The sequence below is a fragment of the Ursus maritimus genome, unplaced genomic scaffold, assembly GCF_017311325.1.
Source record: "Ursus maritimus isolate PB19 unplaced genomic scaffold, ASM1731132v1 scaffold_26, whole genome shotgun sequence".
NCBI classification, from domain to species: Eukaryota; Metazoa; Chordata; class Mammalia; order Carnivora; family Ursidae; genus Ursus; species Ursus maritimus.
This window is the reverse complement of record NW_024425119.1, coordinates 36,867,438-36,881,216: the sequence shown is the minus strand read 5'-3', so window position 1 is coordinate 36,881,216 and position 13,779 is coordinate 36,867,438. Positions and strand designations below refer to the sequence as shown.

The window sequence follows — 13,779 nt, the reverse complement described above, 5'->3', positions numbered from 1 at the left end:
CTTTAATGCAACCAGGCGAGTTACTGACCAAATGGTATGAAGAAAGTGTACCTGTAAGTGGGTAATAAAAGAAAACCTCTGTCGCTGAAAAGGCTCACAACCTTCCCAAAGACACTGCCCTGGATACACATCTTTGCCTCCGTGTTCAGTTGCTGCATGGTAGAAAACCTGTGAGGGTGTCTGAAACCACCTACAAAAAATAAAAGTAGTAGAAATTTTCTGGCATTTGCATATATTCTTTAAATCTGAACACTTGCTCTCCTAATACAAAAGCCCCAGATCAATACACAGAAATACTAAGCATAATAGTGTAGGCAAATCTCACATTTATTTCATTTCAAGGAATATTTTGAAAATTTGTTTATATTTCTAAATCAAATCATTCAACTATACTGAAGACTTTGGGCAACATTTTAAGTTTATTATGTTTCATTCTCAGTTCCCTACCTTTAATGAAAGTCAGCTAACAATCTCTTGAAAGTAAATCATGTCATTTTAAAACACAATAGAAAACTATTTTACAAACAACTATCATATTCTCTTATACTTGTAGAAGGTGCTTAAGCATTTACTAGATCCCCTATTTCATATAATAAACACTAGCGTATTAGATCCAACAATCTAAGTGCTACAAATTTTGGTAAGTCTAGCATTTTAGTTGAATTCACATTTTGTTTGTCCATGTTTAAGAAGCCACAGCTCTCATTTTTCTCTCACATCATGAATAGGTATGTGGCCAAGGACACAACCTAAAGAAAATCAGAAGCTATTTTCCCTTATTAATTAGAATATATGGCAATGAAAGAGAATACTGGAATCCAGACAGCAACAGGCTTCAATTACTAACTAGCAACTCAAATATTTGCATAATCACTATCTTTAACGTTTATGTCAGAGCTCTCTTATGACTTGATTTTTTTTATGGATGTCATAGAAGTATGTCTATATTTAAACCAGTTGTTGATGTGCAGGATATATGACAGAAATTTTAAAATAAATTTTACTCAAGAATAATTGAATATTGAATTATAAAGACAATGTCAAAAATCATTATGCCATTCATATTCACTTATACAAATATATACCAAAGGTTTATTGTGAAGCTGTCATGGCTTGGAAAAATTAATATTGTTAAAATGTCCAAACTACCCAAAGCAATCTACAGATTCAATACAATCCCTATCCAAATTCAAATGGTATTTTTTACAGAAAAAGAACAATCTTAAAGTTTACACGGAAATGCAAAAGACTCCGAATAGCCAGACTCTTAAGAACAACAAACCTGGAGGCATCATGCTACCTGATTTCAAATTATATTATAAAGCTGTAGTAATTAAAACAGTATGGTTTTGGCATAAAGACAGACACACAGATCAGTGGAACAGTATAGAGCCCAGAAATAAACCCACATGTATATGATTGATTAATCTATAACAGAGGAGCCAGGAATATATGATGGGGAAAGGAGAAAGGACAGTCTCTTCAATAAATGGTTTTGAGGAAACTGGACAGACACACGCAAAAGAATGAAACTGAACAACTATCTTACACTGTCCACAAATATTAACTCAAAACGGATGAAAGACTTGAATGTGGTCTTAAAGAAACTATAAAACTTGTAGGAGAAAACACAGGTGGTAAGATCTTTGCTATCAGTCTTGGCAATGATTTTTTTTTGGATTTGATTTGAAAGCAAAGGGAACAAAAGCAAAAATAAACAAATGGGACTACATCAAACTAAAAACTTCTGCACAACATAGGAAACCACCAAAAAAAAGGAAAAGGCAACCTATTGAGTGGGAGAAAGTATTTGCAAATCACGTATCTAAAATGGGATTAATATCCAAAATATATGAAGAACTCATGCAACTCAACAGCAAAAAATAAGCAACCCAATTAAAAAATGGCAGAGAATCTGAATAGACATTTTTTTCCAAAGAAGACATCCAGATGGCCAACAGATGCATGAAAAGATGCTCAACACCACCCATCATCAGGGAAATGCAAATCAAAACCACAATAAGATATCATCTCACGATGGTCAGAATGGCTAGTATAAAAAAAAAAGACATGAAACTGACAAGTGTTGGTGAGGATGCAGAGAAAAGGGAACGTTCATGCACTGTTGGTTGGAATGCAAACTGGTACAGCCACTGTGGAGAACAGTATGGAGGTTCCTCAAGAAATTAAAAATAGAACCACCAGATGATTCAGTAATTCTACTTCTGGGTATTTATCTGAAGAAAATGAAAACACTAATTCGAAAAGATATATACATCCCTATATTAACTGCAGCATTATTTTCAAAAGCCAAGACATGGAAGCAACCTCAGTGTCCACTGATAGATAAATGGATAAAAAAGTTGTGGTATACACATATAGAATAGAATATTAGCCATAAAAAAGAATAAAATCTTGCCATTTGCAACATCATGGATGGACCTAGAGGGTCTTATGCCAAGTGAAATAAGTCAGAGAAAGACAAATACCATAAAATCCCACTTACACATGGAATCTAAAAAAAACCCAAACTAAGCTCATAAAGAGAAGAGACTGGTGGTTGTCGGGTGGGAGATGGTGGGTGGACAAATGGGTAAAGGGAACAAAAGATACAAACTTCTAGTTATAAAATAAGTTGTGGGGATGTAACAAAAAGAAGAGTTTACTGTGTAATTAAAATTAAGTACATTTTTAGCTTTGGAATCTCTTAATTCTCAGTACAAACAATGCTATTTCATTAATATGAAATAAATATGACTGGAGCTTTAATAATTGTCACAATGAGGCATTTCTTATTGTGTTTTTAGTATCTTACCTAAATACTAAAAATTATTAATCAAAAGGTAAAGCTGTTTGCACACACACACACAGACACATACACCAAAATCCAAATGTACTACTACTAGTCACTAGTCAAAATAATACCTGATTCTAAAACATTTCTCAGCACATTAAATGAATCAAGTTTATTTACAACACACAAAATTGATGAATTTACCAGTCACAAGAAGAAGGGATAAAATTAGTGTTTCTTTAAATCAAATTACTAAATATATGAAACTGTATTTATGTACAGTTTTAAGATCACAGGGATTTTCAAGTGTTCATCACTTTACCTGCGCAGCACAGTCTATTATTTCCCTCCTATCTACTACCTTTCCCCTCTATCCTAAGTCTGTTTACTATTTATCTAACTACTCCAGTCGTACAATCCATTCATTGGTGACGGTACAAGCTCTAGTATAACTATGAATGGAGCTGGTTGCAAATACATTAAATGGAATATCTGGATTTTTAAAGCTTAAATGCAATTCCAATGCAAAAGAGATACTGAGTTTGCAGGTTATTGATTTTTCTGGAATGGGCTAGGGGAAGAGATAAGGTGGGATGCCACTACTGTATACTACTGCCTAGAACAATTCTCCTTACTACTACCTTTCCATCAATAACCTACCCCTGCCACCCAACTGGGACTGCTGCTCATAAGATCTGATACACTGCGGCCACAGTGCGGCTATGTGGTGCCATTAGAAGAATGCCCTTCACTAAGATACTTTAGTGGAAAAACATTGTAATACCTATACAATCTCTGACATGTGTCCTCCCCCCCCCCCAGGCCCCTGATGTGCACAGCCACAGGGGGAAGCACTGGACAAGTAACATTTCGGAAACTCATTTTGCTGACTGGTAATCTACCTTCCAGGGTGGTTGTGAGGCTTAAATTTGAGGATACATGTAAAGCCATTTGGCAAGTATTAGGCCAAAGTTAAATGAGAGCTGTTACCATGATCATTAGTAGTAGTAACGGCAGTCATAGTGGCGGCACTACTAATATCTTGTCTTTCCACCTTGTCTATCCTACTATCACCTACCATGAGACTTTCCCCACAACTATTCCAAACTTGCCAAACCTTGCTCCATAAAGTTAGTCCACCTCCAAGTTAATGCTCCCGATTATCAAGGGCTTCTCATCATTACAATTTATTATATTAATTTCTGCTCCTGAAAACATTCCCCACACAACTGCTCCAAACTTTTTCACCTTTTGTTAAACACCAATCTGATTGTTTCAGAGTCTGTCTTCCCCTATATAGTGTGAGTCTGTAATTTTAGGGATATTGCCTTATTGTTACATGTCTGGAAAAAGAAGTCTATTCCTGAAAGAATTTAAGTTTATTCTATTAGAGCTGCCCTAACTTCCTTTTCCTCTGTATTAAATTTTCTGTCATTACTCATAGTTCCCCCTTCTCTTGGATCCTAGCCAGAAGTAGTCACTATTTCCAGGGTTAATTCTTTCACTTACATTCTGGAATCTGTTACATACCTTTGTAAACTACCTCCTCTTTTGCATCTTCAATCTTTTCCTTTCTACTGAACCCTATACTTAAATGTAACAATATATATGCTACTCCAACTAAAAACAACAGAAACAACACTTTTCCTTTGATCTCTTTACTATCACAAAACATAGAAACTACATTTACAATATCTGGCAAAGCAATGATAAATTTAACCAATATTTAGTGCGTTTATTACAGTAACTATATCTGACAATATTTTCTCCATCATTGGCCATTCTTCAAAGGCACATATCATTTTCAATTACATCATCGATACAATTTATAAGGCTAGTCCCCTGCTCTTTACATAAATAGTTGCAGCTAAAGCTCAGGATTAGCTTTTATTCCTTTATTTAAATCCCCTTCACCAAATTCTTTTTTCTTTCAGCTGTTTGTTTCAACTGAACAAATTACTTGCATAAGGCTACTAGGAGCAGGTCTGCGGATTCTAGTTACCCCACGCAGCTGCTAACGGCTACAACACTTTACCACTTGAAAATAAAGCCAATAAGCATTTCTTTATTGGTGTTAATTATACAGTGATTTTTACTCACTTTTCCTACCATCAAACAATATCTTAGGCATCATTAACACATAAATAAATGAAGTAAATAAAGAATACTTTTCCTACTACCCTAAAGATTTTATTATTTAAAAGCCTGCAATCTATGTAGGTTACATATATTAATACCTTTTACAATATTTTAATAATTCACCATATTTAAAAGAACGATTTAGAAACAAACATCTGTGGCTATAAAGCTATGATTGTTTCTTTTGTTTTTAAAACATAAATAAAAAGGCTGAAAATAGCACTTTAGTTCAGATAGTTTCATTTAAAGTTTTCTTAGTTGCTGAAGTTCTTGACAGGCTGTTTATCTTTAATGACCAAAAAGGATTCCATGTCCCTCTTAATAGCACTCCTGCTGCAAAAACATTTAATTTGACTTAAAACACATGGGATATATATTTTTTAATAGGAAAATTCTAGTTTAAAAGTAAGATGTGCATATAAATGTTAATAAATGCACATAAATGATAGTACTATACATCAAAAATATTGACACTGCAAAAACAGCTTTTAAAAAAGTTATATTGTTAATTTAGAACAATTAACTTTTACTTCAACACTTGACATCTAATTGCTTTACACAAATAACATTCTCTGGCCAAAGAAATACCACGGGTATGCATTATTTTATATTCAAATGAGATTTAGTAATAAGCTGATAAAATTTGGGGGAAAAAGCCCAAGCCAACAATGATGCTGGCAGACTTACCCAATTTTATTACATATCCAATTGTAGAAGTCCCAAATGGAAAAACCAAACAAAAGACAACTAACTTCACTATTAAATTAATTTATTGCCTTAACACAGGACTAAAAATTACAACTGCAAACTGGACAGTCCCAGCCCAGCACTGGTGTCCTTGCGAAACTAAATGCCGTGGTAGCTACAGCCCTCTGTCTGCTATAGTCAGTCAGACTCAAAGCCACAGGTAAGAGCAACTGATTCATTGGCTTAGCTGCTGGAGGTAACGGGGGAATAAGCAAGTATTGGGCCTTTTTCTTTTTTTTGGCTTTTGTAGACAGAGATATGTCCTGACTTCTAGTAAGACTCAAATTATGGGAAATATCTCAAACATAGGAGGGGAGTTTGGATGGAAGATAGTCAAAACCAAAATGTCTTTGGCCCTATCTCCTTTCCTTCTACTAATTAATAATATTGATAATATTATAATATAAGTAATATTAGTAGTATTAATAATAATTGAGGAAAGGACTTCTGTTTTTGCTCTTTAATACTCTAGCCCCAGCTCCTAACTTATTGGTCTGTGAAGCAGTCACATATTTTACACAGTAAAGTAGGAAATATATTCTCAGGGACCTTGTTTAAATAAATATGCTTCCAAAATCTGTACCTTCCACTGAAATTTTAATCACATCTGAAAGTAGTATAGAAGTGCATATGCACTTTAGGCATTTTCAATAAATATGTTATACTTAATTAACTAAACATAAGCTTGGAGATAAAATAAAAATGCATGATGATGTGTGTATTTGTCTGTTTTTAATGAGACAAATAAAGCATACAAATGAATTTGAGACTAGCTACTCACCCGGACTCCGTGAAAGACGTGGCAGTGTATCACTTCACACTGTTCCTGACAAAGCTACTCACAGCATAAAGTACCTCCCTACCTGAACTTCTGTTTGCTCATCAATTACTCTGTATTTGGTATATTCACAAACATCATCTTATTTGATTTCAATGATGGCTCTTTGTTAAAGGTAAAATTATCCCCACTTTACTGCTAAGGAAAACAAGTTTTCAAAGAAGTAAACTTCCAGAGCCATACAACTATGTGGCAAGAGCTGGGGTTTGGAACCAAAATGCCTAAGACCTAACTTTTTTCCTACTCTACTTTAATATATGATTGTTAACTTGGATAATAGACATAAGTTTATGTCTAGGTAAAAACTGAAGTATACTTTTATACATAGTATCTATGATGCTATAAATTTTTTCTTATTTTTAATGCTGGCAAATTCCAAAAGCATAGTAGGCTTAACAGGTTAGCACTGGCACATAATTCTCTTATTCTGTGTATAATTTCTTAGGAATAAATAAAGTTTATTGGTAAACTGCAGGCTAGATTCTCACCTTAGTAAATTCTATTCCCAAATATTTTAAATAACTCTAAAAAAGGACTTCAGCACGATTTGGCAAATTCGTCTCATGGTAATAACCTTTTGGTTTTGGGTACCATCTTCAAATACTCTTTGGTATCCAGTGTTTGAAAGAATGACATAAAATAAAAAGTTCTACCATCAGCTGTGGAAGGAATTAAGGCTTTTCCTAATAACATATTTTTATGCATCAGTAGTTAAGGCCCGAGGAACATACCTTAAGCTAATGCTACCAAAAAGTATTACATAAAATTAATCTCACATTTATAAAGGTTTATTAGCTCAAACTCTAAGTATAATAGTATTAACAAAACACCTATTGATTCTATAGTTTTTATATAAAATCTTTTATAAACGTAGAGACAGCAAAGTGATGGGCTGTTACCTTCACAGTTGAAGAGATAAGATGCCAACACGCTAGGTCAGCAAAGAACTGTTGACTATAGAATCAAGCCCATCTTCATTAATTTAACTCACTCTACAAATATTAATTAAAAGCCCTTTATGCGCCAAACATTGTGCTAATATGATAAAAACTCCAGGGTGCAAAGCATCAACCCTCTGAAGATATCTTCTGGTCTTATGACCACAAAATTTAAACAAAAGATGCTAAAAAATGAATTCCAAGCTGTCAAGTAATCTAATTACCAAATTAATTTCAACCTAAACTGGCAATTTAACTAGAATTAAGCAGTCACTGATGTATCATGAATTATAAATTTCCACTCTGGATATCTTACCCTATATCAAATATTTCCAAATCTATCAAGATGGCAGTTTTAAGAAAAAATAAAGTGGACTTTGTCAAAAATAAAAACTTTTGTGCTTCAAAGGACACCATTAAGAAAGTGAAAAGACATGTATGTTAACTAAACTAGAATTTTCATAAAATTGCACATGCACACACAAAAAGAAAGTGAAAAGACAACCAAAAAATGGGAGCAAATTTGTGCAAATCATACATCTGATAAGGGACTTGTATCCAGGTTATATAAAGAGCCCTTACAACTCGAAAAAGACAACCCAATTAAAAAATGGGCAAAGGTCAACAGTCATAAACTGTGTCGATGGTATGTACCTTTAATACAAGGTGACAAAAATGGCATGTTACTCTGCGATCCTCCTCAAAAACGTACAACTCCTGTCTAATCATGAAAAACACATCAGAGAAATTCTGATAGAGGAGGATCCTACAAAAAACCTGACCAGTACTCCTCAGAACTGTTAAGGTCATCAAACACAAGGAAAGTCTGAGCGGCTGTCAGAGCCTAAGGACACATGACAACTAAACACAGTATGGTATTCTGGATGATATCCTGAAACAGAAAAAGAACATTAGGTAAAAAGTAAGGAAATCTGAAAAAAAAAAAAAAATGGAATTTAGTTAATAATGATTTATCAATATTGATTGTAACAAATGTACCATACTAATGTAAGATGCTAATAACAGGGGAAATTGGATGATGGGTAGATGGGAACTCTGTTCTATCTTCCCAATTTTTGTGTAACTCTAAATCTGTTCTAAAACTCTAAAAAATAAGTCTATTTTCTTTAATGAAAAGAAAAAGGATGACAGTTTTATATATCACACTCAACTAATCTTTAGAAACTTTACCTTAAAATAAAATTTTTAAAACTGCCATTAGTTTTTGTTAAATATTTTAATTTTTTTCATTTAACTCCTTAAACTGACTACATTATTTCTGAAATTTCAATTAGTAGAAGAAATTAAAGATTTACCATGGATTTTGGATGATACTTCTGGAAGAAGTAAAAGCATCTTTACAGAGAATACAAATTCTAGTTTTCATTTGTTACATATAGTGAGGTTGATGTTTCTTGTTGTTCACTGTTATTTCCCATGAGACCAATGATTATTAAAATCTCATCTTGATGCAAAAGTAACGTTAAGGATTATACAGCAGGAGTAGCGAAACCTTATGTTAGAACCTTCAGGAGGAAATACAACTGCAAAAGGTTCAGTAGGAACCCAGTTGTTTGAACCTCAGCATCACTTGAGGAGATTCCTAGGTGGTCAGGGAATATCAATTTTATTAGTGCAAATAAAAGTCCCTAGTTTCTAGAGAGAAAGCTTCCACACTGGAAATGTTTATTGAGATCCTCTAAATTCTGTTTGACTCTTTAATGATACAACTCTAAATATAAACACGATATAGATTACATTCCTCCCAAAGGAAAATAATTTCCATCTTTTCTATAATAGCTATTAGCTAGATATCAATGAGAAACGATGTATTCTAAAAAAGTGGCTTTCAAATGTCTTTTATAGCAGCAGAGCCATCTTTTCAAACAAAATATGAGTTAGAGTCTTTACACATGAAGTAAAAAGCAGAGATACTATGGTTAAAGGTAAGTTGGAGGCCTCTCAAATGTCCCCTTTATCCTAACATTGCTTATTCAAAGAACACTGTGGCCAAGAAATAGTACTAAAAACAATGAATGTAAATTCTTGGCTTACCAGAGGCATTGAGTCCTTTCCTCTAATTACACAGAATTAAAAGAGCAGTTCATGGGTATTTTTTATTATAGAGAATTTTTTGGGTCCCATTTCTTAAACAAGGATCAAACACAAACTATAATCACACATTATTTATATATTTCAGTTATAAACTAACAGTCCACATCATGCTGATGATATAAAAACAAGAATAAAGATAAGAACAAGGACCTTCCAAGTTTTTGCTCAGACATATAAAAAGCTTAGAAGTTGTCACTCCCATCCTCAGAAAAAGAAAAAAACCGAACTGAAAATGAACAGTTCTTCTTAAGTCCATCAGAGAACTGAGGTCACAAGGCCAACTGCCTCCCTGAAAACTGGAGACAGTCGAATATAGAGATCACAAATAACTTCCAGAGGCAATAACTGGTAGGAATACTTAAGCAGAAATTGATGAATTGATGGAGGTCTAGTATGGATTATCTTGAAAGATAAAAACTCTGGCAGGGGCTGGGGGTGGGGTGTGTGTGGCTGCAGTGTCTTCAGAGAGCCCACACTTTTGTGAGTTTTACCTCCCGGAATTTTACCAGGGTCCTAAGGTAAAGACTGGAGGAAAAATTCCCTAGGGCTTTCCAGCAAGGGGAGAGAGAAAGCAATCAATTTTAAATATGCCCAGAGTGGTTTTTTCTCCTTACCAAGGGCCTGACCTCAGGGAAAATTACTTTACCAAAGCCTCATCTGGCCTAGGGGAAGGAGCAATTGGATGACTTGAGCCCTCCAGATTCCCTGTCTCACATAAGGGGAGAAAATAAAGAAAATAAAAGAAACTCTTCTTAAAGTCACAGCCTTTAGGCTCAAGCCCACTAAAAAAAAGTTAGATTTAATCATGAGATTATAGAATGCTTCCCATCTGCAATACCTTATCACCACATCAACAAGGTTCCAGTATAATAACAGTGGATTACAACCGAGAGAGCTGTAAGTTACAGTCTATTTAAAACTGAGCTTCAGCGCGCCTGCGTGGCTCAGTTGGTTGAATATCCGACTCTTGGTTTTGGTTGGGGTCATGATCTCATGGGTCTTGAGATCAAGCCCTGCATGGGGCTCTGGGCTCAGCAGGGAGTCTGCTTGTGATTCTCTTCCTCTTCTCCTCACCCTATTCACACTAAAATAAACAAATGAATCTTTTAAAAAAATGAGCTGCTAACAAAACCCAAAGACAACAGGGGAGGGGAGGAAGGATACTAGAAGAAACTGAAACCTCTGACACCTATAGCTACAGCAAACATTAAATACAGCATAATTCCTGAGCAGGTAAACATAAAATTTAACACTAAAGGTCTCTTTACCTCAGTTCCTGTTAACTGATACAACATATCCGGCTTTCAACAAAACTTACAAAGCATGCTAAATGTGAAAAAGAAAAGAACCAAACAAACCCCAAAACCAAAACCAAAAACCAACCAGAAACCAAACACCAAAACCCAACAGCAAACCCAAACCACAGTTTGAAGAAACAAAGCATGCATGAGAACCAGACTCAGATATGGCGGAGGTTTTGGAATTATCATAATGCAGACTTAACATAGTTGTGATTAATATGCTAAGGCTCTAATGGAAAAAGTGGCAACATGCAAGAAGATATGGGTAAAGTAAGCAAAGAAATGAAGATGCTAAGAATCAAAAAGAAATGTCAGAAATCAAAAATACTGTGACAGAAATAAAGAATGTGTTTGAGGAGTGGCTGACTCAGTGAGTGGAGCACGTGACTTGATATCATGGTTGTGGGTTTGAGTCCCATGTTGGGTATAGAGATTACTTAAAAAATAAAATCTTAAAAAAAAGAAAAAAGAAAAAAAAGAATGCCTTTTGATAGGATCATCAATAGACTGGATATAGCCAAGAAAAGAATCAGTGAGTTTAAACATGTATGAATAGAAACTTTCCAAACTGGTGCGCCTGGGTGGCTCAGCTGTTAAGCGTCTGCCTTTGGATCAGGGCGTGATCCCAGAGTCCTGGGATCGAGCCCCACATCGGGCTCATCCGCTGGGAGCCTGCTTCTTTCTCTCCCACTCCCCCTGCTTGTGTTCCCTCTCTCGCTGGCTGTCTCTCTCTATGTCAAATAAATAAAATCTTAAAAAAACAAAAAAAGAAAGTTTCCAAACCGAAGAACAAAGAGAAAAAAAAGGAAACATATTCAAGAACTGTGGGACAATTACAAAAGGTTCAACATACATGTAATGGGAATACCAGAAAGAGGAAAGAGATAAAACGGAAATAGCTGAACTAAGAACGGCTGAGAATTTTCCAAAATTAATGACACATACCAAACCACAGATCTAGGAAACTCAGAGAATACCAAATAAGATAAATGTTAAACAAGCAAACAAACAAACAAAAAACCCCAACCACACCTAGGCATATTATATTCAAACTCCTAAAAACCAAAGACAAAAAATTTTGAATGTAGCTAGAGGGAAAAGAGAAAAACGAAAAACCTCACTGATAACACAACAAAGGTAAGATTACACTGGATGTCTCTTGAGTAGAATGAAATATTTTAAAGTTAAAAGAAAAAGATTTTATGTCCACAGAATTATTTTTCAAAAGCAAAGGAGAAATACTTTTTCAGACAAATATTGAGGGCATATCTGCACAGTAGAGCTGCCTTATAAGAAATGTTAAAAAAGGTTCTTCATAGAGAAGAAAAATGGTGGAGGTCAGTAACTGGGATGTATATGAAGAAAGGAAGGGTACTGGGGAAGGAAAAAATGAAAGTAGAATAAAATATTTTACTTTTCTTACTTTTTAACTGATCTAATAGGTAAGTGTTCAGAGTAACAGCAACAATGCATTTGGTGATTAAATCTTTTAGATAAGTGAAGTGATTGACAGCATAAGGACACGAGGGAAGGAGTAAGAATACCCCATTACAAGGTACCTGTACTACACATGAAGCAGTATATTGCAGTTTTAAAGTGAAACAGATTAGCGGTAAATATATATTTCAAACCCTAGAACAATCATAAAAAGTTTTTAAAAGAAATATAATTGATATATTAAGAGGAACAAATGGAATCATAAATTACTCAACTAAAACCATGTGAAGACAAAAGATACAAAACACAAGTGAAATGAATAGAAAACATTTATAAATATGATAAATATTAGTGCAACTGTATCAATAGTCATTTTAAACGTGAATGATCTAAACATACTAATTAATAGATAAAGAGACAGGCAGGGTAGATAAACAAAACAAAACCCAACTATGTGAGTTAGATATAAAAACACAGATTAGAAGTATGATGGAGGTGGTTGGGATGAGCAAAATAGGTGAAGGGAATTAAAAGGTACAAACTTCCAGTTATAAAATAAATTAGCCACAGGGATGAAAAGTACAGCACAGGGAGTATAGTCAAAATACTGTAATAACTTTGTATGATAACACATGGTAACTAAACTTAGCATAGTGAATGTTGTATAATGTATATCATTGTCAAGTGGCTATGTTGTACACCTGAAACAATATAATATCATATGCCAACTACACTTCAATTAAAAAAATTTTTAAAAAGGCAATTAGCAACAGTTGAAGGACTTATATGAGGAAAACCTAGGGGAAGAAGAGAAAATCATATTCAAAGTTGAAAGCTGGGGACTAATAATATTAATTTGAACACTAAAATCCATTTTATACTCCCCCCCCCCCAAAGAAAAGGATGATGAAAGATATACCACACTAACGGTAATCAAAAGAAAGCTGGAGTAACTATACTAATGTCAGACAAAGCAGACTTCAGAGTACGGTTACTATCAGATATAAAGAGGGACATTACATAATGATAAGGAGGTCAACTGTTCACAAAGACATAGAATTCTTAAGGTCTCCACCTAACGCAAAGCATCAAAATATGAGCAAAATCTGACAGAACTGCAAGAATAAATAGACAAATCCACTAATTATACTTGGAAACTTAACACAACCCTATCAGTGATTCACAGATCCAGCAGGCAGAACATCAGTAAGGAGGTATTTGAACTAAACAGCACCATCAATCAATTGAATCTAACGGACAATTATATAATACTTCAACAACAAGAGAAAAAAACATTCTTCTCATGCTCACGAGGAACATTCACCAAGATAGACCACATTCTGGGACATAAAACACACCTTAACAAATTTAAAAGAATGGAAATCATATAAAGTAAGCTCTCAGAGTACAATGTAATTAAACTAAAAATCACTAACAAAAAGACAGGTGGACTATCCCAAAATACTTGGA

The 13,779-nt window shown here is 34.4% G+C and overlaps 1 protein-coding gene across 1 annotated transcript in view; it reads right to left on the bottom strand.

The window, feature by feature from the left end:
* ARID2 (AT-rich interaction domain 2) overlaps positions 1 to 13,779 on the bottom strand; it is a 160,077-nt gene that overhangs the window by 15,292 nt on the left and 131,006 nt on the right. Inside the window, exon 17 of the mRNA XM_040642361.1 lies at positions 52 to 190. Within this exon, the coding sequence (XP_040498295.1) occupies positions 52 to 190 (139 nt within the window). The remainder of the gene's footprint in view (positions 1 to 51; positions 191 to 13,779) is intronic.